At 33.6% G+C, this 23,229-nt stretch overlaps 2 protein-coding genes across 3 annotated transcripts; both read right to left on the bottom strand.

Annotated features, from left to right (window-relative positions):
• Positions 1-4,128: 4,128 nt before the first annotated feature.
• LOC130801259 (histone-lysine N-methyltransferase CLF) lies at positions 4,129-15,842 on the bottom strand. Its single transcript, XM_057665065.1, has 17 exons — positions 15,417-15,842; positions 15,210-15,311; positions 14,621-14,925; positions 12,058-12,219; positions 10,935-11,019; positions 10,606-10,761; positions 10,468-10,515; positions 10,307-10,378; positions 9,490-10,208; positions 8,797-8,932; positions 8,482-8,702; positions 7,685-7,816; positions 6,810-6,900; positions 5,749-5,796; positions 5,545-5,673; positions 5,357-5,434; positions 4,129-4,629 (listed from the first exon to the last, which is right to left on the bottom strand). Exons 1-17 carry the CDS (start codon positions 15,483-15,485, stop codon positions 4,438-4,440), a joined length of 2,745 nt encoding a protein of 914 aa, XP_057521048.1. The 5' UTR covers positions 15,486-15,842; the 3' UTR covers positions 4,129-4,437.
• A 783-nt stretch (positions 15,843-16,625) lies between these two features.
• LOC130801411 (heat shock factor protein HSF8-like) lies at positions 16,626-22,815 on the bottom strand. Of its 2 annotated transcripts, none has more exons than XM_057665260.1 (3): positions 19,221-22,815; positions 17,193-18,493; positions 16,626-16,999 (listed from the first exon to the last, which is right to left on the bottom strand). In XM_057665260.1, the coding sequence occupies exons 1-2, from the start codon at positions 19,251-19,253 to the stop codon at positions 17,234-17,236; spliced, it is 1,293 nt and encodes a 430-aa protein (XP_057521243.1). In that variant the 5' UTR covers positions 19,254-22,815; the 3' UTR covers positions 16,626-16,999; positions 17,193-17,233. The 2 variants fall into 2 exon arrangements, with proteins under 2 accessions (XP_057521243.1, XP_057521242.1); XM_057665259.1 differs by having other exon boundaries at positions 22,387-22,815.
• Between the last annotated feature and the right edge of the window lie 414 nt (positions 22,816-23,229).

Raw genomic sequence — 23,229 nt, 5'->3', positions numbered from 1 at the left:
TAGGGTAGGGTAGGATAGGATAGGATAGGATAGGGGTTTAGGGTAGGATAGGATAGGGGTTTAAGGTGGGGTAGGATAGGAGTAATTGTAGGTTGGTGGGGTAGGATAGTAAAAATGTTACACACATGAATTGTGTTGGTCTAAATTGATGGTTTTGAAATTTTCTCGAGTTTTTGTTTCTTATGGTCTTTAATGTGATATTATATTTTATCGATCATTTCACTAAAATTTTTTCGTTATTTTCCCCTTCCTATAACATTAAATTCTTGAAATACTTTATATTTTGGAGTATCAAAACATGAGAAGTTGTGATAATTTTATGGAGTGAGCAAGGCAGAATGTAAAAATATAGCAAACATTATGACAAAAAGGTGGTATATAATGTTTTTAAATTAATTTTAAAAAGTCATGACTCATGAGTCAGCCTCCACATTAAGGTATCAACTTATTTAATACCTAATTTTATATTTAAAAATATATAAGGACTATATACATCAAAAAATGTTAAACTAATGAAATAAATGAAGAAAGGAGGGTGTTTATTTGCATCATTGGATCAATTTGAATTATTTTAAAATCGGTTTTTGTATTCACATTGATTTTTACATTATTTTAAATTCACTTTAAAGTCGAGTTAAGTTGGATTCAGTTTTAAACGACTTTAGAAAGAATTGAGATTTATATGCTTGCTCGGCACCCTAAGCGACTTGATTGCTCTCACTCCATAGAATTATCACAACTTCTCATGTTACTCCAAAATATAAAGTATTTCAAGAATTTAATTTTATAAGGGGAAAATAAAAAAAAATTTTAGTGAAATGATCGATAAAATATAATATAACATTGAAGACCAAAAGAATTAACACAAAAACTCGAGAAAACTTTTCATGTGTGTAACATTTTTACTATCCTACCCCACTAACCTACAATTACCCCTATCCTACCCTACCCTACCCTAAACCCCTATCCTAACCTACCCTAAACACCTACCCTATCCTACCCCACCCTAAACCCCTATCCTATCCTATCCTAAATCCCTATTCTATCCTACCCTACCCTAAACCCCTATCTTATCGTACCCTAAACCCCTATCCTATCCTACCCTAAACTCCTATTTTATCCTACCCTAGCCTAAATCCCTATCCTATCCTACCCTACCCTAAACCCCTATCCTATCCTACCCTACCCTCTACTTATCCTATCATACCCTACCTTAAGCCCCCTATCCTATCCTACCGTAACTCTCCCCTAGGCACTATCCTAACCTAAACATATACCTTCTATCCTAATCCTAACCTTTCACCCGACCCTAGAAACCCAAACCTCCCTACACACTATTCTATACTATGCCCATATAGCCCAACCTTCTAAAGTAAGAAGATAGCCAATGGGAACACTTAAGCAAAACCATTGGAATTCACATGAGACTATTTATAAGAAAGTAGGAGCTTCCCATCATTCATTTTAGGATGTGGGATCGGATGTGTTGCAATTCACCCATGAATTGAAATGTTTCATACATGCTATCCCACATCGCCTTTTAATAGACATAACCTGCAACCAAAGACATAATATATTTATTTTCAAAACTTTAATTGTGCTAGCATATTACATGTATGTATATATATATATATATATATATATATATATATATATATATATATATATATATATATATATATATATATATATATAGAACTGATCAGCTAGCATTGCATTACTTGTGCTAAATGCATGCATATCTTATCAATTACATCAAAATAAATGATGAATGATCTAGACTTATTAAAGCAGGGATTATTTTTGCAACTAAATATGTCCATAAATTGTAAGAAAAATAAATCAAAACTCCGTCCATTTCATTGACTTTGTCCATTTTCTTATTTATCCATCCCACTTGTTTTGTTTTATTTTCTTATTTATTAGGTCTTTTTTACAATATTACCCTTCTTTACTTTGTCCTTTATTAACAATTTAGTAAAATAAGTAAAATTTTATATGAAGCACTGCTTTTTTTAACTTTATGCCCAAATAAAATAAGACAAAGTTATTGAAATGAGGGGAGTATGTGATTTTATATCAAATAATTAAAATGAGGTTGACTAACATATTGATGAGCTATTCCTCTTATTAACAATTTATTTTAGAATGAAATTTCATCGTTTGGTGTGCAGTCACTCTCCATAATTTTATGCGGGGCTTGTGTTGTAGAAGTCTAACACCACAATTTATTATAATATTTGATTATAAGATCAAAGTAGCGATCAGACTCACCTGATCAACATCATCTCAATTCTGATCATTGTTTTTATTCTTGAATTTGAATCTTAATGATAATTATCCGATTATACCTTTTGATTTCACGTGATAGTCGCGCCTTTTACACGATTTCGTATAGGTCTTTCACGTGACGACTGTGATCGTCTCTTTTCTTCATCCTTTGATATGATACTCTGCATCTTTTAGAGTTTTCACTTAATTCCAAAATCTTTTAAATAAAATGGTTTAAAGAACAAGTTTAAAAGTACCAAGTAATACTTTAAAATATTTAATTTTATTTCGCTACTTAAACAATAAATTTGCAATTCCGTGTGTTATTTGATCATTTACAATTATTTCTTAAAAGGACCAAGGCACAAATTTGTCCTTTCCTCTATCTAATACATTAATTAATATATATCAAATTATTTATAATTATTTTTTATTTATACTTACTATATTTGATTTTTTATGCAATTCAATGTGTTATTTGATCATTTATTATTGAATTATGTATATATTATAAAAGTTAATTATAAAAAAATGCGATAATTTAGATAATTTAAAAAGATCCAATATTACTATATATTTTACATTTGAAACACTAATTTGTATTAATTTGTATTTTATAACAAAAGGTTGTATTCATAAACATTCAAAAGTCATTTGAGTGACTTAAACCTTCAACTCTTAAATAATCTTGACAATGAACTATAATTAATGGCAAATGATAATGGTATATTTAACTTAAAATGCTAGGCGAATATGGAAATAACTAACTATAGGCCCTATATATAATAAATATATACCCCCTCATTTTAAGGTGTTTATTATTATCACATTTTGTAATAATAGTATTTTATGTGAATATATAAATTAATCTCATTTGCTTTCCTACTTTGTTTTAGTTGATAGGACATCTAAACACAAATAAACTTGTGTAGTTATGTTCCCCATTTATTAAGTAAAACTAGTTTTTGAAACACTAATTAAATGTCAAAATGATTAAAATACACTCACAAATTAAGGTCAAAAGATGAATAGAAAAAAAAGATACAAATAAAAGTTAGTTTAACTTTTAAGTATGTTTTTTATTTTCTTGCTGTAAAATGATACATATTAATTAGACTTATAAATACTTATATATGTAGCTAGACTTTTTGAGAATTTGCTATATTTATATTGTTTAATGTGAAAAACAATATCTACTTCATTTTGCCAGTTTGTTTTTGTTAAACATGTTTATTTGTGACATTGCAATTGTCGACTCAATTCTGTAATGTCACAAATAAATATAAATTAAGAAAAATTGAAATTTTAGATAATAGATAATTTTTTTTAAATGAGATGGATGATAAATATATTATTTTATAATAAATTTTATGAACTTTAAAAAATATTAAAATAAAATTAGTGAAAAAAATAAGAAAATGACAATTATTAAAACATATTTTAATAAAGTTAGGTCAAACACATGGAAATCATAACCAAATTTAAAATATTAAAATAAAATTAGAGGAAAATATATAAAAATCATAAGCATAATTAAAATATAATATATAATATAAATAAAAAAATTCCTTATAAAAACAACAGCAACCCAAAATAATAAATGAGAAATCTAAAAAAAGGAGTATAAATATACCACTATTAACATTTGCAATTCATCTACATATATTCACGCTACAAAATTTTATTTCACAAATCTCTTACAGATTATCAAAGAGCCATTGAAGATTCTCGAATCTATGAAAATTTTAAAATTTGCCATTTTCCTTTGTAACCTAAAAACAAGAGAACAAATAACACTTGCTTCACACGTGGAATTAGAAAAGCCATTAATAACTCAATAAATTGACAGAGTAGCCATTGACACAGGAAAAAAATGAGATGCATTTATACTATACTATAATATAACAAACAATACATAACTATACAGTAAATCACTATATGTTTCACTTGATTCAATAAGAATCACATATTCAAATAAATAGGCGAACTCAGCATCCTTTTCGCAATGTGCATAAATACAATTGAGTTAGAATTTGAAATGAATTCAAAATTTTCCCCTTCACAGGGTCGTCAGTAGTTAGGATTTTATCTGGCGATATAAATTATATGCTCGACCTGTAAAGAATGACAAAATGAATTCTTTGAATCAAATCATAACTGATGGAATTAAGCTAGTTTCTTTGCACGGCCGCTGGAAGGTCCTGCGGCATCTTTTTTGGATACAGCATCCTCAGGTTTCCGAGCCCATGCTGGAGCTCGATCAGGCTCATAACGGTAGTCGTAGAACAGTTCTTCCCCACCATTTATTCGTTCCTTTGCAAATATGCCCACCCGATGATCACCAGCAACCATAATAACCTGCCACCACATGGAACTATCAATTAATTTTGGCATACCAGTGAATACAAAATGAAGACTAGATACAAAACAAAGGCGGAATGCATCAGTAACAGTGGCGAAGCCAAAACTTAAGGTAAGGGTGGACAAAAGGACTAAACTATAGTTGTTCGAGGGGCCAAAATTCTGAAAGTTCCTTATACCCATTATCATAAAAGGGAAATTCAAAATATGAGGGGGCCCCGCACCCCTGGCTCCGCTTATGAATTCGGTAATTAAACTGAGAGATAACCCCACAAGTCAAAAATTAAAGATATAATCTCTCTATTGTCCATCCCACAACCATATGGAGCAAGAATTTCTCTGCACAATAAGCATTCATATTGATCTTTCTCTCCACTAGTCAAAAATACACACTTCCATGTAGGAAAGCCAAAAATGAAGATCTGTTTGACATTAAATTAAGGACAGGCCTTAAACTTTAGTGGATGATTATGTACTGAACATAGTGGACTGATCATCCCACAAGGCTGATGAGCAACATAAAACTTCCATTTATCCGATTGATGTCATGTAGATAGGCTAAACTTATAAAGAAAAAAGCATTCATCCAGTCATACATTGAAGACTAAGCACTTTAAGCCATAAAGGATGACTGGTAAAAAAAAAAGTAAAATCTCTACTTTCCTGAGAATTGCAATTCACAATTAGCATTCTTCATATACATAAAAAAAAAAGCAAGAGATACCTTTGCATAGCAATTTGGATCAGGGGAGTGGTTGGCAAATTTCAACTTGTCGCCTTTCCGATAAGCATCAAGAACAAACTGCACAGTCAGTAAATAAATGTCAAAACTCATTAAGACAGAATATGCAAAATGAAGTTTCATCTAGAACTAAGAAACTAAATATATGATTAATCATTTCCATGACAAACCTGGTCGTTTAAATTGAAAAGAAATGAAGAATTTTCACGATCATATATCTTGCCACGTTTGTCAGCTTCCCGATGTGAGATTAACTCCCCAGTGTACTCTCCGAGGTATTCATGTTTTCCAACACCATTCTGGAAAAACAAGTAGAAAATTTATATGTGCCACCCAAAAGAAAATGAATTCAAGTTAACTGTAAAAAATGTCACCTTAAGAAAAGCTCCCCACCCAGAAACATCAGACCTACCAAGTAGAACCTGTACAATAACAGCAAACATAGTGTCACAGCGGGCATAAGAAAATATAAAAGCTACAGTCACCGCAAAAAAGCAATATCTGAAGATAATAGCTTGGAAGTTATTTCTTATTCAGAAAAGTGATGATAGGCATCATACAAATAAGGCAGCGTAAGAAAACATTACAAATAAAGGTCACTGATGAAAGGAAAATACCCTGCCGGTAAGTGCTAACTAAATAACGGTGAAAAACTACATGAAACGACCAGATGCTATAACAGCTACTCTAAACCCTGGTAATAGGAAAAGGAACATGCTTAAAAGTTACAAACAGGCAGAAACCATGGATATCCAGTATCCACAAATAATTATGAAGACGCTTTCCTTCCCCAATTGTTGCACACCTGCATTTAGTAATCCTAAATTAATTTCTTACTTTCTTGTTAAAGAATCTTGTTCCCTATTTCTCTCACCAACCAGACATTCTTACTTTACAATCACAAAACATCTCTTGCTTCTCTCCTCCACAATTCTAAACCTCTGACAAATTCCAAAGGTAATCATAGAAAGTAATATAGGTCAAAGGAATAATATGGATCAAATGCAGACTATTAGACAAGGTAACTTCTCCAAGCTCAAGCTACCAGAAATTAAAAGCTAGTCCTACAAGTCTAGAACATGACTTTTGATAATTTAGTTTATAATTTACCATCACTTTAAGATCACAAGGCATATACATATAATATAATACAGCTAAGTTTAAAGAACAATACATTGAGCAACTTAATATCCTTTTGCTTCAAATATTCCATATCTAATCTGGCATCTTTTCAATATTTCAACCATTCACTTGCTTCTAAATTTATATATTCTTTTCTGTTTACAGCTCTTTTCCAATAATTTCACCCATCAAAAACCCTATCCTCAGTCTTGGCCTTAGTTAAGTTAATTCAAAAACTTATTAGAACTTAATGAAGATGTAAATCGAGTAAAGAAAAGCCTTAATAAAGAGTAGGAAGTGAAGTTTCATATACCCGCTGCTGCTGCTTGAGCAAAAGCTTCATATTTCTACAACCATAATTGTCACCTCTTTGATTCGGGATACCAAGTGTACCATCACCACAACTGCAATTTAAAGTGAAAATGACAATAAATGTTAGCATGGACTCAACTAATGCATCCTAGGCCCTGGCACTAGGGTGCCTTTTGGTCTAATGCTGCTGTTAATGTAAATTCCCATTCTTTGCTAATACATGCTTTGCAATTAGAATATGTGTATGTACACTTCGCCAATTTCTTTAGTCAACAACACTTGCAGAATTTCATTTCCACCACAACAATTAGAGTAAATCACTGTAACTTACAGGACATGTGAAACATAAAATTGATTCTATAATCATATAACAATTCCAAGACATTTATTAGAGTAACATTTTCATAATAATCCAAGGTATTTTTTAACAAAAAAAAACTTTTTTGAGTAGATAATTTAAACTTCAGAATTCAGATTATTATGAGAATATTATTCAAATAGTAGAGAGTATTTTTACTTGATGGCTCCTCACTAGACAAAGTAAAAGAAATTGAATGTACATGGCCTTAATTCTATTACTCCTCTGTCCCAAGTTTGCTACATTCCTTCCATTCAATTTTTAAATAGTCTCATTTGGATAGAGGGAGTGAGGGACCATGGTTAGGACTTAGCAGATAGAAAAAAGAGGAGAATGAGTAGACCATATAAGGGAAGGAAGATGAGAGAGAAAGCGGTTTGGGCCATAAGGAAGATGAGATAATTTTATGACAAACCACAGATTTTGCGCATGATACTCCAATATTGTTCCTACTCATCACGATAAATCTAATGCAACTTTATCAGCAGGGACCTGTAGATTTAATTTATTATGCTTACCTAACCCAACAATTACGACAGACATCTGGATCACATTCCCTATCGGCAGCAAAGCAAGGACATTGACGACTTCTGCACTGACTTTTAGCACAGTGGCAGCCCCGGAATCTGTTTTTGCAGCTCTTAGGACACCTATATGAAAGGAGCAAAGTAACAGTTGATGAAAAAACCATCAATATGATAATTCAAGTTTGGGAAATAGTTCCATTTATTAAACAAAGGTTTAGAATTATAAGTCTGTTGCACATAAAATAAGTGTGGACATTGTCAAGATTGCAGTAACGGTCACAAATCAAGATGTTGCCGAAGCAGCACGTCGCGGTGTTACGACTTTTTCGCGAACAATGCACCGTGACTGATTAACTTTAAAAAAACTCTTCTATCGTAGTAAAACAAGTTTTCTACAACATATATTAAAATTAAAGCTTAAAATAAAACTTTTAGAACCTAATACACTTAAAAAAAAGATAGTAATGGCAAATGTATAGAATAAAAGCTTATAATGGCCCTCAGTCCATGATTTTAACTGATAGGTTACATAACAAGGTTCTGCGGTTCGGTAAGCTAAAAATCCATTATAAAGCGGCTGTTATATAATGTAACCGCCTCACTTTTATTCCATGGTCTGTTGTCAAATTTGGCATGTATATGAACATATAAAACAATTTTTTAAAATTCAGTAATTTGTAACTCTATATAGTATCCTTAAGGCAGAAAGAAAGAACAGTTTCCTATACCAGATCTAATTCAAACTTCTATGAACTCAAAAAAAAATATGAAGCACGCTGGAAACCAACCCGCAGTATTTTTCACAGCATGTGCCATTTAAAAGGCATGGACACTGCTTCCCACAAGCAGTCCCACACCCACAAGGATTATATTGACGACAAGGCTGATCTTTCCTCTCTGAAATCCTTTTTCTAATTGAATGATAGCCAGTAGACTTCCAAGTGTACTTCAAACGACGAACTCTACCTCTCCTCCGAACATATCTTGATCTTCCCCTGTCTTCATCGCCCTGAAATTTGTAGTATGCACCAAAATAATGATACAATATAAAATATTACAAGAAATACTTCCAATTGTAACAAAAACAGAAAACATCAACTAACCATAGCTTCAGAGCAGTCAAGGTTAGTTCCATCTTCACCAATTTGACCGGATAGCTTAGTATTCAAAAGAGTCATGTACTGGTAGACCTCTGAACATGTTTTCAATCCATTTAAAAGGTTTCTAGAGATCAAACAACTGCACGAGGGAAAAAGCGAGATAAGCATTGAAGATCAATGATCTCATAACGGTAATCTTCCCATTGCAGTCTCAAATGAAGATCAACCAATAAACAACAATCTTTTAAACTTAAAACCTACCAGCTGAAACTTAAATAAGACTAAGCTACCTCTCTGCTGTTACAGCAGACTTTAACCAGTAAATGAAGACCTTCCCAGCTTCATTATGGCAACAAAAGAATATATTTTTATAATTTTAAAAATTGAAGAGTATCTAGTCGTAAATTAAAGCCAAGTTCATTGGGTCCTAGTATCTGCATCAGCTTCCATTAGTGGACGATAAACATGCATTAATATTTTTACAAAAAGAACTCATTTTTCCACACAGATTAAAAGTTTACGTTTAGAAGTTCGAAAACCATAACCATTCACTCAATGGCTTTTCTATTTAGGCCCAACTAAAGCAGTTCTGAAAATGAAAAGCCTGAAACGCAGTTTAAAACTCAATGAACACATAATTAGTTGATACTTAAGAACCCCAAAATAGAAATATACAAAACAGAAGATAAGAATTACCTGTTCTTGCCAAATATCTCTAAACCCTTTTCATAAAGAGCTTTTTCAAGAGCCTTCCAAGATTTATCATTATTTAGTTCCCGTTTCCCTGGGCTTTCATCTACAAGTTCCTCTTTCCTTGACACATAATCCAAAATACCAGTAGACTGACTGTTTGATGCCATAATTAGAGGATCACTAGAACCCCCACAATTTATGGATTTGGAACTGCACAAGGCAAGGGAACCTTTCTTTGACCTTTCATTAGTACTCAAATTCCCTTTCTTATGTGGAGATGAACTTGCAAATTCATCTTCTTTCCGTGTCCGGGAACGAAGTTTGATATCTCTGGACAAAGTAGGTCCAGCGCTAGCTGAATCAGCATCTTGAGCCAACATTTTCTTATGCCTCTTCTGTATAGCAACAAGTATTTTTTCAGCAGCACGCTTGTTCCTACTTTTCCGAGCACCCGATTTCCCGCCAGACTTGCTCTTATTCTGGCCAATGCTGGTGTTATCTTGAGAAAGTTTCTCATCCGAATCACTACTATCGGATGCATTTCTAGCATTTGACGAGGCACTTTCACTTTGAGTAGATTTCCCCTTTCGCTTGTTTGAGGATCCAGTAGACTTCTTCCTTGGTGAGACCTCAAACGAAGCATCATTTAAAGGGCCAAGATTTGCTTCAGAGCCAACACATTTTTTAGAGTTGGCTGCAGAATTCTCTTCACATTTGGGGACCTGCATGAAAAAATTGTTGTCAAGTACTAAGCATCAGAAACCTATCATTTCAAATCCGAACAGTTTGCTCATATTTCCTACCCAAATAGAAGACATACCAATCGATAGCAGTGTGGCCCACATGGTACATTTGCCTCCTCTGAAGAACTCCATGGATGCAGTTTCTCAGTCTATCATTTAAGAGTAAAGAAAAGACCTGCATAAGCCCATAGGAAAATGAAAAATACATTGAACACCCAACCATACACTAAGATCTTACAGGAAATATGAGATCCTGTGAGCATCCATGCAATCTACAATCAAAAACCTGCAAATACAGGTAACAACAACAAAAGGTTAGGTTAACGAAAGCAGCCTTCACTAGTCTAAAAAATAGAAGGTTAAAGAAAGTAATTACATAACACCGGCGACAGAACAAATTGTCAAAAGAATCCAGAGCTCCTTCCAAATCTTTCTCAATATACGGGTTTAAATTTTCTAAAGTCTCAACAGTATCCCCATCCATTAGACCTGCCTTGGTCTTCTCTTCCTCACAAAGAACTTCATATCTTGCCTGTATAAGATGTTCGATGGTGTTTCATTTCTCTGTAAAGCAAGCACAAAAAGAATGGGAAACAGCTGGACTGAAGTTCACACTCTGACCAGTTTATCAGATGGCATGTAACAGTAACAGCCACAATCATGAATAGCAACTACTTGAAAAGGGCTCCTCTATCTCATTCATACCTTGATATCACTAGGTTTTCTGGAAAAGCACTGCCCGAGCAAATCCAAAACTGCATCTGATAAACCAACTTGCTGCACTGTCATGCTGGCAACAGGCAAACGACAGTGAGACCGAATGATACAGAAAGCTGGAGAGATCTAATCAGCACAATTCTTATAAGTTAACCAAGAAGAAATGTGAATCCGCCAATATATTAATCATTGTGCAAGGCCTCTTAGATATAACATCATGAGAAGTGTATCCAGCATAAATAAAGATCTTTTATTATACACTATGTTGTCAGGTAACCAAATGCCTTAAATTGAAAAATGTATACCAATAATACCATATGAAAGCAACAATAGACAGGTCAGTTTGACTTGGAAAATTTTATGGGAAGAGCACAGACAGGAATAGACAGAACTGGCAAAGATGCAGGGCAGTTTAACAAATGAAACCTCATAAGTTAATACCAATATTCCTTTAAACATTCTCAAATATGCAGATGTAAGAGATTTGTATCAGAAGAAAACATTTTTCAAACTTTGAAATATATGAGTATTTAGTAGTAAATTATAGAAAAGTTCAACGATTCCTAGTATCTACATCAGTTTCCATTTAATTGACAAAAAAATGCATTCAATTATATTTTTATACAAAAAGAACTCATCATTTTGCCTGATGACGCACATTGTAAACTCATTAAAAGATGTGCTAACAATGTAACTATTTACTCATGGTTAATTCCATTTCAGCAAAAAAAATATATATATATATATCAGAAAACTTATCATTTATTGTACATTGCACAAATACATGTATAAGAAACTGGTATGCCTGTTCCCGTCATGAATAATTTTCATAAAGGGACATAGGGAGAAGTAACAGAGACAACGGTCATATTCATCTTCTTTAGGTTAAGCAGAAAGTCTAATGAAAATGTCTCTTCACAATTGGACGTGTAATTTGGACAGCAGGCAATAAAATGGCAGGGGCTGAAGTCTGTCGCAGGAAGGACTGTGATAATACATTGAAACGATGTGCAAAAACATAAGCCTATGGTCCACAATGCCCACATCAAATAAACAACGAAAAAAACCCATTGAATAACAGGCATAATTGAAAAAGATTGCTTATACCAACCGCAGAATGTAATCTTCTGATCGAACAAATTCCTTCTTGTCTTCCTCTTCTTCAATCACTTCTTCCTCACTGTCACTGCAAATCAAAGCTTCCCCGCCAGTTGGATCATAATAAATTCTCCTTCGACCTACCACAGATTGGTCTTCTGTCATCCTTTGGTTTCTGTAAGATAAAAAAGCACAATAAAAAATCCTCAAAGTAGACAATGTTATAGAAAGAAAAGCAACCACAAAGGAATTAGAGCACTCTAGTACGATTCGGTACCCAGAATTTATCAGCTTTGTTTAACTATTTGAATATATTAATTTATTACATTCATTACAGGGCTTTTGGACCATGGAAAAATTCATGATTGCGGACAGTCTCGGTTTTGCGAAAAACAGCTATAAAGAGTAAGAACGCCAAACGCAATGTGAATTTGAGAAAAACAAAATCACAGAAGAGTTGGAATTTTTATATGGTTTTTGGGCCTTAAAAGAATTCCACTTTGTGGTGCAGACTATTAAGAGAAATTTATAAAACTAAGACAGACGATTAAGCACTATATTATGAGTTTGAATGCCTTTCAAGGTCCTTGAGAGTTATGTATAACTTAATCTGGAGAGATCTTTCAAATCATAGTTTAAAGTACTACTCCCTCCTATTCACCCTTATAGTCTTATTTCCTTTTTGGCTAAGTCACCTTCATACCCAATTCCAGCTTGGGTTAGGTACTTTTACTTATTTACCCTATAGCTTATAATTTCGTTTGGTGCCAAATCACCATAAATGTCTCATTTCTCTCTCCTACTCAAGTGGCCTCAACCACTTTCTTAATATCTATTTGGTGAATTGGAGGTCTTTTATGTATTTTATAATTCCATTTCAGATCAATGCTTACCTAACTATAGCACATGACAACATCGTGTAGTTAAAAATCTACTGAAGAGCTTCCCACACTTAACAAAACAAATTGCACTACTGAGCACATGAAAAACATGCAAGATTTTTCTCTCCTATGTTCATAACTTCCTTCAAATGTAATCATTCAGTTCAATTTTGATTCTACCTTCTGTGTCTACCACAAACTACTCCATTGAAATTTAAACCCTTTTAACAATTGATCTTACTGAACTAGGCAAAAAGTCCAAACCCCTGCCCACTTCTATTCACACATAGAAAGAGAACATGAACAATCCACAACCAATTGTGGTATTCTAAACTAACAAATTGTACAAAGGTTTAACTAAACAATAAGTTCTAAAGTTCCAGTTCATCTTCCACAAGAAAAAAAAATGTGATTACTAAGCTATTACATGTGACATGAATTGTTCTTTTGGCTTAAGATATGCTTGAGAATAAGGCAAGTAAATAGGGAATAAGGCAATTAAAAAGATGTGAACTCAATCAATAAAAACTTGTACAAGGTTTATTGAAGTATACTGAACCTAAGAGATTACAATCAATCCAATAGTTAAATCAAATGCTTTTGCTATGTAGTTCAAGCATTATTCATTAAAGTCTTCTATACAACAACAAATATAATATTTTTAAAGTACTTGAACAAAGCCTGTAATCAAAACCAATCAGCAACAGCTAATGTAATAAGCAATGAGCAAGTAATCTAACTTACATTCAGGCTTTTAGTGGACTAAATCACACAAGAAGAAGAGGAAACACAAAGAAAATGTTTACTTCTAATTAAAAAAAAATTACAAGGGTCAGAGTGAAGACCAGCTAGTGAAGATTTAGGCCAAGAATTTAAAGATAGAACTGCTAAATTACAAACTTAAAACATATAAAAGCCCAAATGAAAAATTAGGAAGTACTTAACACATGGAATTCACAACTAAGACTAAGGCTTTCGGCCTAACAATTCTTTACATAAGCTTTGGAATACATTTAACATGGCTACCATTTGTCAATTTGGTTAGAACAAACTCGTCATATTTTTAGAGACTAGTAGAAATTATGTGCGAGAAAATTATTTTCTAGCATCTTTGGATTAAAGCTTTTGGATTTTTGAATGATGTTTCTTTGGGAGATATTTATCGAAGAGACTAGGGGTTATTCTGTAAGTAATTTCATGGACAGAACATCTTGTCCCTTAGGTGTACTTTTATTCTTTATAAAAAAAACAAACTAAGACTGAGGCTAAGATATTGAACAGTGGCATCCATTTATATCCTAATAAAAGATAACAAGTCTCCTTTCTCCACTGCTTTTCAAAACATTCCTAATGTGAGCTTCCATATATTTTGCATAATCATTTATAAGCAACATCATGAAATCTTTGAATCTCTGTTACGTGGACTTGGGAACTCATAACGGTAAGTGTCCGAGTGTCCAACTCAGCTAAATTATGGTTAATAACAATATTTATGGTCCAAAATAAAATGCCCAAGTCTTGTACACATGTCCGAGTGTAGAGGATCCCACAGGGGTACTTAAGTGAAATGAAGAATCCGGGTAAAATAGGTTTGAATAGCTAACCTAATCAAAACAGCTAACAAAACCAAAATGTACTTAACGCAACTTGATATTAAAGTAAAGTAACATCCAAATTATAGGCCAATGAACACACCTGTCCAAAAATATCCATGTTGTATATGGCGGAAGTCTCTTGACTTCAGGAAGTTTAATAGCTCGAACCGTATTTTTAACAGGGACAGAAGCCCCTAAAAGAACAGCTGAATCTTCATGTGAACCATTGCTATCATCATCATCATTTTTATTACCAACTCCAAGACCATTGTGCATTTTAATGGCACCATTTTGCCGTTTAAGTAATAAATTTGCATTCTTTTCCAAGTCAAATGGTACAACGTTTCTTCGTTCCTTCGCTAAAGTCACTCTAGACAACTTCTGCCTATTATCCTCGATTGAATTCTAAAAATAAAACATAACGCTATGAGCACAAATATCATTCAAAGTATGCGGGGTAAAAAGAAAATGCCTCTAATCAACCAAAATACTTTTTCTCAAAAGTTTCACATTTATGTAATTGTTTTACAAGAGCGTATACATTCATACATTCATCATGTAATACTTTCCATAAGTGTCAAATGATATAAATAAACAAGGTTATTGATAAAATTTTTCCAGAATTTCACATCAAATCTCGTTCACAATGCACAAAAAATATAATTTTTCTAATTGCATTAAAAATGCACCTTGATATAAATTTGACGTTGAGCTTCTACTTGTTGCTTCAACGAATCTATAACCTTAATAATCTCTTTCGGCATCACACTAACCGTCGCAGGGTCCGACATCTGAAAATCAACAGAAAAACAGGAAAAAGACAGCAAGTTCATTTAAACTAAATTCCAACAATAATTGATGATAAATCTAATAAAAGAAGAATGAAAAAAAATTACCAGTGCATCCTTGACTGGTTCCGATCTGCTAAAAGAAGCAGAATTCGAGCGCGAAGGTTTGGAAGACATCGCCGATGATTACAGATTACTAGGAATTGGCCTAACCGGCGATGGAGTTAGAATTCGGATGAGATTCATGCAAATGCGAGTATAACGAATGGAAGGTTGAGATAATGGCGGATCTGGTGCGAGATTTCGAAACCCTAATTTGAAAAGAAAGAGAGTCTGGTAAAAAAATTCCGTGAGGGTTTTTTTTGGAGGTTCTGGCGAATGAGAGAGAAAATTTAGGCGGAAAGAAGAAAGGTGTCCTTAGCGTTTTGAATTGGTTTCAACATTTTGGGTTTTGTGACTAAAAATGTTGGTATTACCTTATTAGGATGGAGAGGTAATCAAAACACCATTAAAAAGGGGAGAACATGTTATTGGTTTTCATTTGGTCTTCCAAACGATAAAAATGACAACTTATAATTAAAAGAATAACTTTTTGTCACTACTAAATATGTTAACTGTTATCATTTGGATGTTAATTTTTTTTTAAATAATAATGTGATTTTTATGGCTTGTTGAATTGTGCGTAAATATTTAAAAGGTAAAAAAGTTAAATTAATGAAACTTAAGTAATTAGAGATGCAAATAAAATAAGTAAAATAAGAATACACTAAATAAAATGAATAAAAAAGGAGGAGGTTTTCCTTCATTTGGAGAAAAAGAATTCTTTATCCTCCTTTAAGGTAAATTTATACCCAAAATGAGATAACTAATTAATATTTTATCCATTTTTACTGATCTCAAATTAGAATCTAACTCTCTAACAATCAAATACCTTTAATTATCTATTTAATTAACTTTGTTTTCCTACTTTAATTTTTTATTTACCCCTTAAATATTTACACTCAATTTCAGCGGACTCCTGATAAGAATTTGTATACAACATGTAAGTTCGATATGTTATTCGACACGAGCCTTGAGTCGTGATTTGTGACTCAATATATTTTAGACTATTGTTGTTCCGCATTCAAGATTGACTTGAAATGTGGTTAATCAAACTCCACTTGCATGTTGCATCCTACATGTACGTGGGAAATTCTTTTTTAAACTTGCGGGTATTTGACATAATCTTACGCAAATAACTTGACTAGGTATAAGATTGTCCCACAATTGATTCACCTTAATATTGGCTTGTAATTGTCCCAATTATTATCAAACAAATTAAAATCAAATTATCTCCTGGAAACCCAGTTCACAGTTGGAAATCCAGTAATATTTCAGTTTGTTACAAAAGGGCAAAAGAATTTTGGGGTATTTACAACAAAGGATCGAGCAGAACATTCAACTTTCTTAAAAAAAAAAAATAAATATGCTTCACTATAATTGTACAATTAAATTTTGATGTCAAAACATTTGGGACGAAACGTTTACAACTCCCAGCCAGATTTTTTGGGAATCCAAGGCCTGTCAGAAAATTTGTTATGATCCAGAAGCAGTTGATATCATCTGGAACTGGAAGACGCTAACGAATATGTTCGTCAATGATAAAAGCATGGAACATAATTATTGGCCGTGCCTTGTAAGTTTAATTAAACCTGCAACCAGCACAAGCACTTGTATAATGTTAAAAGAAAGCTAAAGCTTAACTCGAACAAAAACATGTAGCAGTAAGCAGTTGTTCAACAGAGCAAAAACATGAGCAACTAAAAGCGAGTACAAGCCACAGACGTAAGCAAAAAGATATTTCTGGAGATTAGATATGAAGTATGCTGAATTCTCAAAGTTTACCTTGGATGGTAAGAGAGATAGACCTGTACATATGGCTGTTATCAAAGTAATTTGTTATCTGAGTTTAAAAGACCCATTTGTTCTGTAAGCTGATCCATTTTTTGATGTTTGTCCCACCCATTCTCTAAGGGCTGCACTGCTGTTTGCTCTGTTGGATTTTCTATGTTAGGCATATCTGGCTCGTTATCATCACAGGGAATTACGTTACGGTTCAAAAACTGTTCCCAGGAGTCATCATCAAGAAAAACGTCAATATCAGGAGGTGACAACTTTTCAATGTCAATCGGGCTCGTCCCCTCAAAAGGCGCGGATGACAAATCCATAAAACCATCATCTCCGGTCTCATCTAAAATATAATTTCCCCTTGGGATATCAACGGCGTTCTGGTCAAGGTCAGGCAAAGCTGGAATCTCTGGTAAGATATCAGTTGTCTGAGGAAGAGAAACAGAAGGTAAGGTTTCTGGAATTACCAATCCACGTATGTCAGGGAGCTCTGGAATGGACAAATTTTCAGAACTAGTATTCACAGAAGACATTTCTATCTTAGATCCAAAAGCATCGTGACCAACAGCAGCAATATTTGCAGTTGAGGTTGGATAAGCTGGAACAGAAGTTGGAGGGACTTCTTGCAAAGTAACACCGGATACCCGGTTTGCTGGTATTTCACCCTCCATTACACTAGTCGATGATGAATCCCCAAAGTAGAATTTATTTGAGCTGCTATTGAAATTTTCATCTAATTTCCTTAGCTGACGGAGCATTGCATGAGCAGAATCATTCCCTGAGGGTTGGTACTTCACAATTTGTCCATCAGAAGGAGTTGAGTTTTCACCCTCAGAAACACCATCCTGCTTGAGCCTTCGTTTCTTGTTTGCTTCAGACATGCGCCTATTGCTCTCACTTTGCTGATGTACAAATTGAGCCAAGAATCCAGGTCTTCGAACGACTTTTGCTAAAAATGACATCATTTGCTGCTGACGCTGCTCCATTCCCTGCAGGCGCTGTACCATAGTCTGCAACTGATTATCAGTTGTCTGCTGCTGCTGTCTCAATCTAACAAGTTCTAGCATTAGCACATTCTTGTCCCTTTTAAGCCGCTCCACCTCTTCCTCCAGACCAAATTTACCCACCTCAACACAAGCTCCAACAGATGAAGTCTGTGATTGTGCTTGCTGTTGATGCTGGTTGCCATGTCCATGAGCGGGCTTTCGTCGAGTAATACTCTTAAGCAAGTGTTTCTGACCCCTCAAGAATCCCTCATTTGCAAATTCCCAACGGTCTGGATCCACCTTTCTAAATCCCTGAAAACCATACGAAAAAGCAAAAAGATTAATCTCTTTTGAAGTACTCCAAAATAAGAAATTAAGAACCAAGGAAAAAAATTTGATTATGTTGGTACAACAAACACTAGTAAAAGTGTTTTTTTTTTGGTTAACAATCAATGCTTATATTTAAACACTACAGAACTGCTACCACAAATAAACAACTTGAAAAACAGCCTCAGCTCATACTTCACATTCAGAAAAATATCCAATTATATGGCAAATCAGCAATACCAACAAAAACGTGAACATATCCTAATATTGATGAAAAAAGATGTGAGTCACAAAGATTCAAAAAATAAGCCAGAAACCTAGATGAAGCCATTCAGATGAATCTCACCTTCATTACATTCAAATATGGTAATATACTTAGATTGACACTAGTCTGCAATGCATAAATACTCTCTTCCCAAATAAAATTATTATTGGATTTTCGAATCAGAACTTCGATTGTTAGATTTATAGCTATTCCCTAAGCAATGCCAATATAGGGTTGACTTTATGAAGGAATCCAGAGACTAAGATACAAATATTTCTGAGGAAGAACTTTTGGAACAAAATTATTAATACAGTATTTCACATTGTAACTTACGACTACTATGATACAAATATTAATGATCAAAACCCCAAAAATTTCACCAATAAAACATGAGTTATCATTTAAATCATCTTCCTTGAATTCAACCTAAATGCCAAAGTAACTTACCAAGAATGAAATGACACTTTGATGACCTACCATTGCTTAAAATTCACCTATTCTCTATTGACTAAACTAGTAGTCTTCCAATTGGAACAGCATTGATCAGATTGCAGCAATCAATCCACCAGCTAAGATATTAAGATCTTTGATATAGCTCATTATTAATTCCATTTTCTCCTTGGAATAAAATTAGAAAAAAAGATAATGTTAGCGCCAACTAAAAAGGTCATTAGTTTACTTTATTGTTCGTACAGTATCTGTTATCCTTGCAGCACTAAGCAGTTACCAAAGATCGTTATAGAGACAAGAAACTTTACAGGAGAGGTTAATTAAAAAATTGCTCTCCCAAGATGTTAGTTTCCATTAGTTTTCTCTACTATCATTCAAAGTAATAAATAAGGAAATCAGTAAAGTTATCAACAAAAAGAGGAGAACTTCTCTCTTATCACAAGGGCAGAAAGTGAAATCTCCTCAAAAAAGATCATAACCACAAATGCATTAAAAATTATCCAACTACCTGTTATCCGAATGTGTAAAAATTTAAAATATGGAAATGATCACGTATTGGTCATACAATTAAGAGAGCATTTTTGCTAATCACTAAGGCAATACCAAAACTCAAAGTTTGCTCCATCTGCAACCAAGTGTGTTCAATGAACCAGAAAAACTCTTTCTTTCAGTTCTTACAGTTGGTGATGCAAAACCAAATGGCATTTTCGAAAAAGTTACAGCGGTACTCCAAGTTTGTAAAAATTCACAAAAAAAATCCACAGAACCATTTAAGGATATTTTTTTCATGTTGCATTGATAAGTTTAGCTGCTTATGAGATTATGCATTGACTACAACTTCTACCAAAACGCATTGGCTTAAAAATGAAGGTATGTATCCCTTTTCGATGAATCATCAATCATGAGAGTAAACGACCTTTTCTGGTGGCCTTCTAATCCCCATACAACATATCATTTATGTTCCTGTTGCAATTTATAATTCAATATCCCCAATTCATAATTCTTGTATTGTTACAGCTCCACAATGAGGTTAAAAAAACATGATACACTAAACATTATCATGCACATTAACTGAATTGAACAATGTACTTCACAGTAACTACTACTCTGTTCACAGGGCACCCAATAGATCCCAAATACAGATGAAGCCATCACATTAAAAGGATGTCCAAAATTTCAAATGTTCCAATATTACATTCAGTCATTTTATGTCCTAAATCCAACCATACGAAATGTAAAGCAGTTTTTTTAAAGTCACCAGGGTCATGTAACTACAATATTATCAAGACAAAATGATAAGTTCCCCGAGAACCAGCACATTACAAAGTCAGCATATCAACATGTTACATACTAGCATTTCCACACTTCATAAACATTAGGAGAGCAAGGTCAGTAGTTATGATGAGATTGATAAATTCAAATAAATGCTCAAGCAAATTGGCGGTCACATGCATAATGAAACAGAAAAAACTCAAGCTTCTTGTTCAATCCATGAAATTCTCTCTCTAAGTTATACCAAAAAATCAATGTGGTGGGATAAACTCCATGGCTGACATGGAAGTTCAAATAGATTTCCGAATGATGAATCTAGCGAGTAAATAATTAGATTATACAAAAATGATTCAACAAATCCCCCTTCACATTGAGTACTTTTGCATAATGAATACATCTTCATTTAGGGTTTGGCATCCAACATGAGGCCTAAACTTCAATGGCATGGCAGAAAGCAACATACTCAATACGCGCAGTAGAAACGCTTTCCTAGTATGGATGTAAATTAACAAATTGAACGCTATGTATAAGACAACTCACTTTCCTGGTCAACCAATCTGAAGTGGAAATAGGACTTGAACTTGAATGCTCAATTTTGGGCCAAATCTTCACAACTTATTACTTATCATAAAATGACAAGTTGACTCACAGACACACCTGCATTTCATGCTAACCCTAGTAGCACAGTAAAATAAAAAGAAACAGCAGGCAAAGAGTTCAGACAAGTAATACAATTTCTCTCAGTTCCAGCAACAATGTTAACAAACAAAGAATAACCTCTTTAGCTGATATCTACCAGCATCTTCATTCTCCAAATCTATAGGAAAAGGTAAACATTGCAAAAAATTAACACACTTCAATGACAAAGATGTTTAACTTCATCTATGGCTACTTCAATTGCCGGCCACTGATGTTAAATATACATAATAACTGAAGATAAAAACATGCATCATTGCTTATTTTACTCACAACGTCACATCACTTCGTTCTTTTTCCACTCACCCTTTAATAAGTAGCTTATGAATAAGATCATCAAATACATAAGTCGCTTCCATGATCAATATATATACACCAAAACCTAGTCTACAGATATGCCAAACACATCCACATAGCTTATTAGCCATCCCCAGCTATGTCTCTTCTTCGCCCAAGATTCAAAAGAATAAAAAGGAGCATAGATGGTAATTCAGCCTCAAAGCTTCACTCTTATCAGTAATAATCACGTCACTTCAAGCCTTTGATATTGCAGTAGGCACATAAATAAAAATAACTTCTTTATCTTGACACCCAAACAAAGAGAACACAAGGAATCCCTCAGACTGAAGGGTGGTCACTAAACAAGCTCACAGGAGTGACATATGACTTACAGTGCATACAAACTAGAAGTTCTCAAACTAAAGATCAATGAACACTTCCCCTCTGCCAAGAATCAAAATTTAAAGCACTCTATATTCACCAAAGCAGAAAAAACTAGTGCGCTTCAAGAAGCTTCTTTATTTATCCCATTTCATTTCCTCGTCATTTTAAAGTCCATAATACATTAACCAGTACAACTAAAAGGATTACAATATCAAGAGTTCCTAATACTATAACTATAATTGCTGCTGCCCAATCATACAATTTTTTGGAACTGACGTTCAATCGTACTTAAACTGCCGTGTAACCTGAAACTTACCAACATCATTCATTACACTTTATTCTTTAATAACTTATTCTTTATACAAGTAATAAACTCCCCTTTCACACTCCAATCTCCTTTGCGATCCCTTACCAACATCATTCATTACACTATACAAATCCGAAACAGAGAAAACATTATCACCCAAAAGCCACTCAAAAATAAACAAAACAATCAAATAAAAAGAAAATTAGATAGAATAATGAAACATACATAGGTATTAAGCTGACGAACAAAGCTAGAGAAGTTATTATGCTTAAAATACTTAGGCAAAAGATCACGAGCAAACTCCGGAGGTTTCCAAACGATGAAGCTATTATTAGTAGAACTCCATGAAACAACGGAATCAGTAGCAGGATCATCCACCATATCGTATGTTTTGCATAAAAATGGGGGCGGTCCATTCACATTTGACATCGGAGTTGGCGCATTTCCACCGCCATTGCTTGTTTCTCCAATGGTTGGAGAAGACTCCATTGATTAGAAGTTGGAAATTGGGAGGGGAAATTAGGGTTTGTGATGGAAAATGGACATTGAGGAAAGGTGTGGAAATTGGAACCCTAGGAAAGTGTGGAGAGAGAAAGAGAACGTAGTTTGATGTTTAGGGCCAGGGCGTACAGGGAGAAATCAAAAGGTTTTAGTTGGGGGCCGGGAGGAATTACAGCAGGTATTTAAAATCTTTAATTTTAGTTTTCTTCTTTCTTCATCAATATTGTTTACTCACTCGTTTTTTTATCTTTCTCACTTATTTTTTTTTATAATTTTTAAAGTAAATTTTAAACTTTTAATATTTTTAAATACGAATTATAAAAAATTATAAAGAATATATAATAAAAAGGTATACATTAAGAAGAATCTAACAAGATCTCACCAGATATATTTTATCACCTATATATATCTTTAGAAGGTAAAGATTTGCGCATTAGCCATATGAAGACCGAGTATTTGCGCTGTGACTTTAGTGAGACATAACTGGTAGGTGAATCAAAGGTGTCCACAAATGAAACAATTGTTAAGAGTACAACCAAGTACAAGCATTTGGGATCGATCATTCAA

The sequence above is a fragment of the Amaranthus tricolor genome, chromosome 15, assembly GCF_026212465.1.
Source record: "Amaranthus tricolor cultivar Red isolate AtriRed21 chromosome 15, ASM2621246v1, whole genome shotgun sequence".
Classification (NCBI taxonomy): Eukaryota; Viridiplantae; Streptophyta; class Magnoliopsida; order Caryophyllales; family Amaranthaceae; genus Amaranthus; species Amaranthus tricolor.
This window is presented reverse-complemented; position numbering and strand designations above follow the sequence as displayed.

Excerpts from the sequence above, each read along its gene's own strand:
- LOC130801411 (XM_057665259.1), bottom strand. The coding sequence starts at position 22,650 with ATGGAGTCTTCTCCAACCATTGGAGAAACAAGCAATGGCGGTGGAAAT. Across the intron at positions 18,494-22,386 it reads TTCGTCAGCTTAATACCTAT|GGATTTAGAAAGGTGGATCC; the intron begins GTATGTTTCATT and ends TATGGTTTTCAG.
- LOC130801259 (XM_057665065.1), bottom strand. The coding sequence starts at position 15,485 with ATGTCTTCCAAACCTTCGCGCTCGAATTCTGCTTCTTTTAGCAGATCG. Across the intron at positions 14,926-15,209 it reads AACGTCAAATTTATATCAAG|AATTCAATCGAGGATAATAG; the intron begins GTGCATTTTTAA and ends TTTTATTTTTAG. Across the intron at positions 7,817-8,481 it reads TGCTGTGAAAAATACTGCGG|GTGTCCTAAGAGCTGCAAAA; the intron begins GTTGGTTTCCAG and ends CCTTTCATATAG.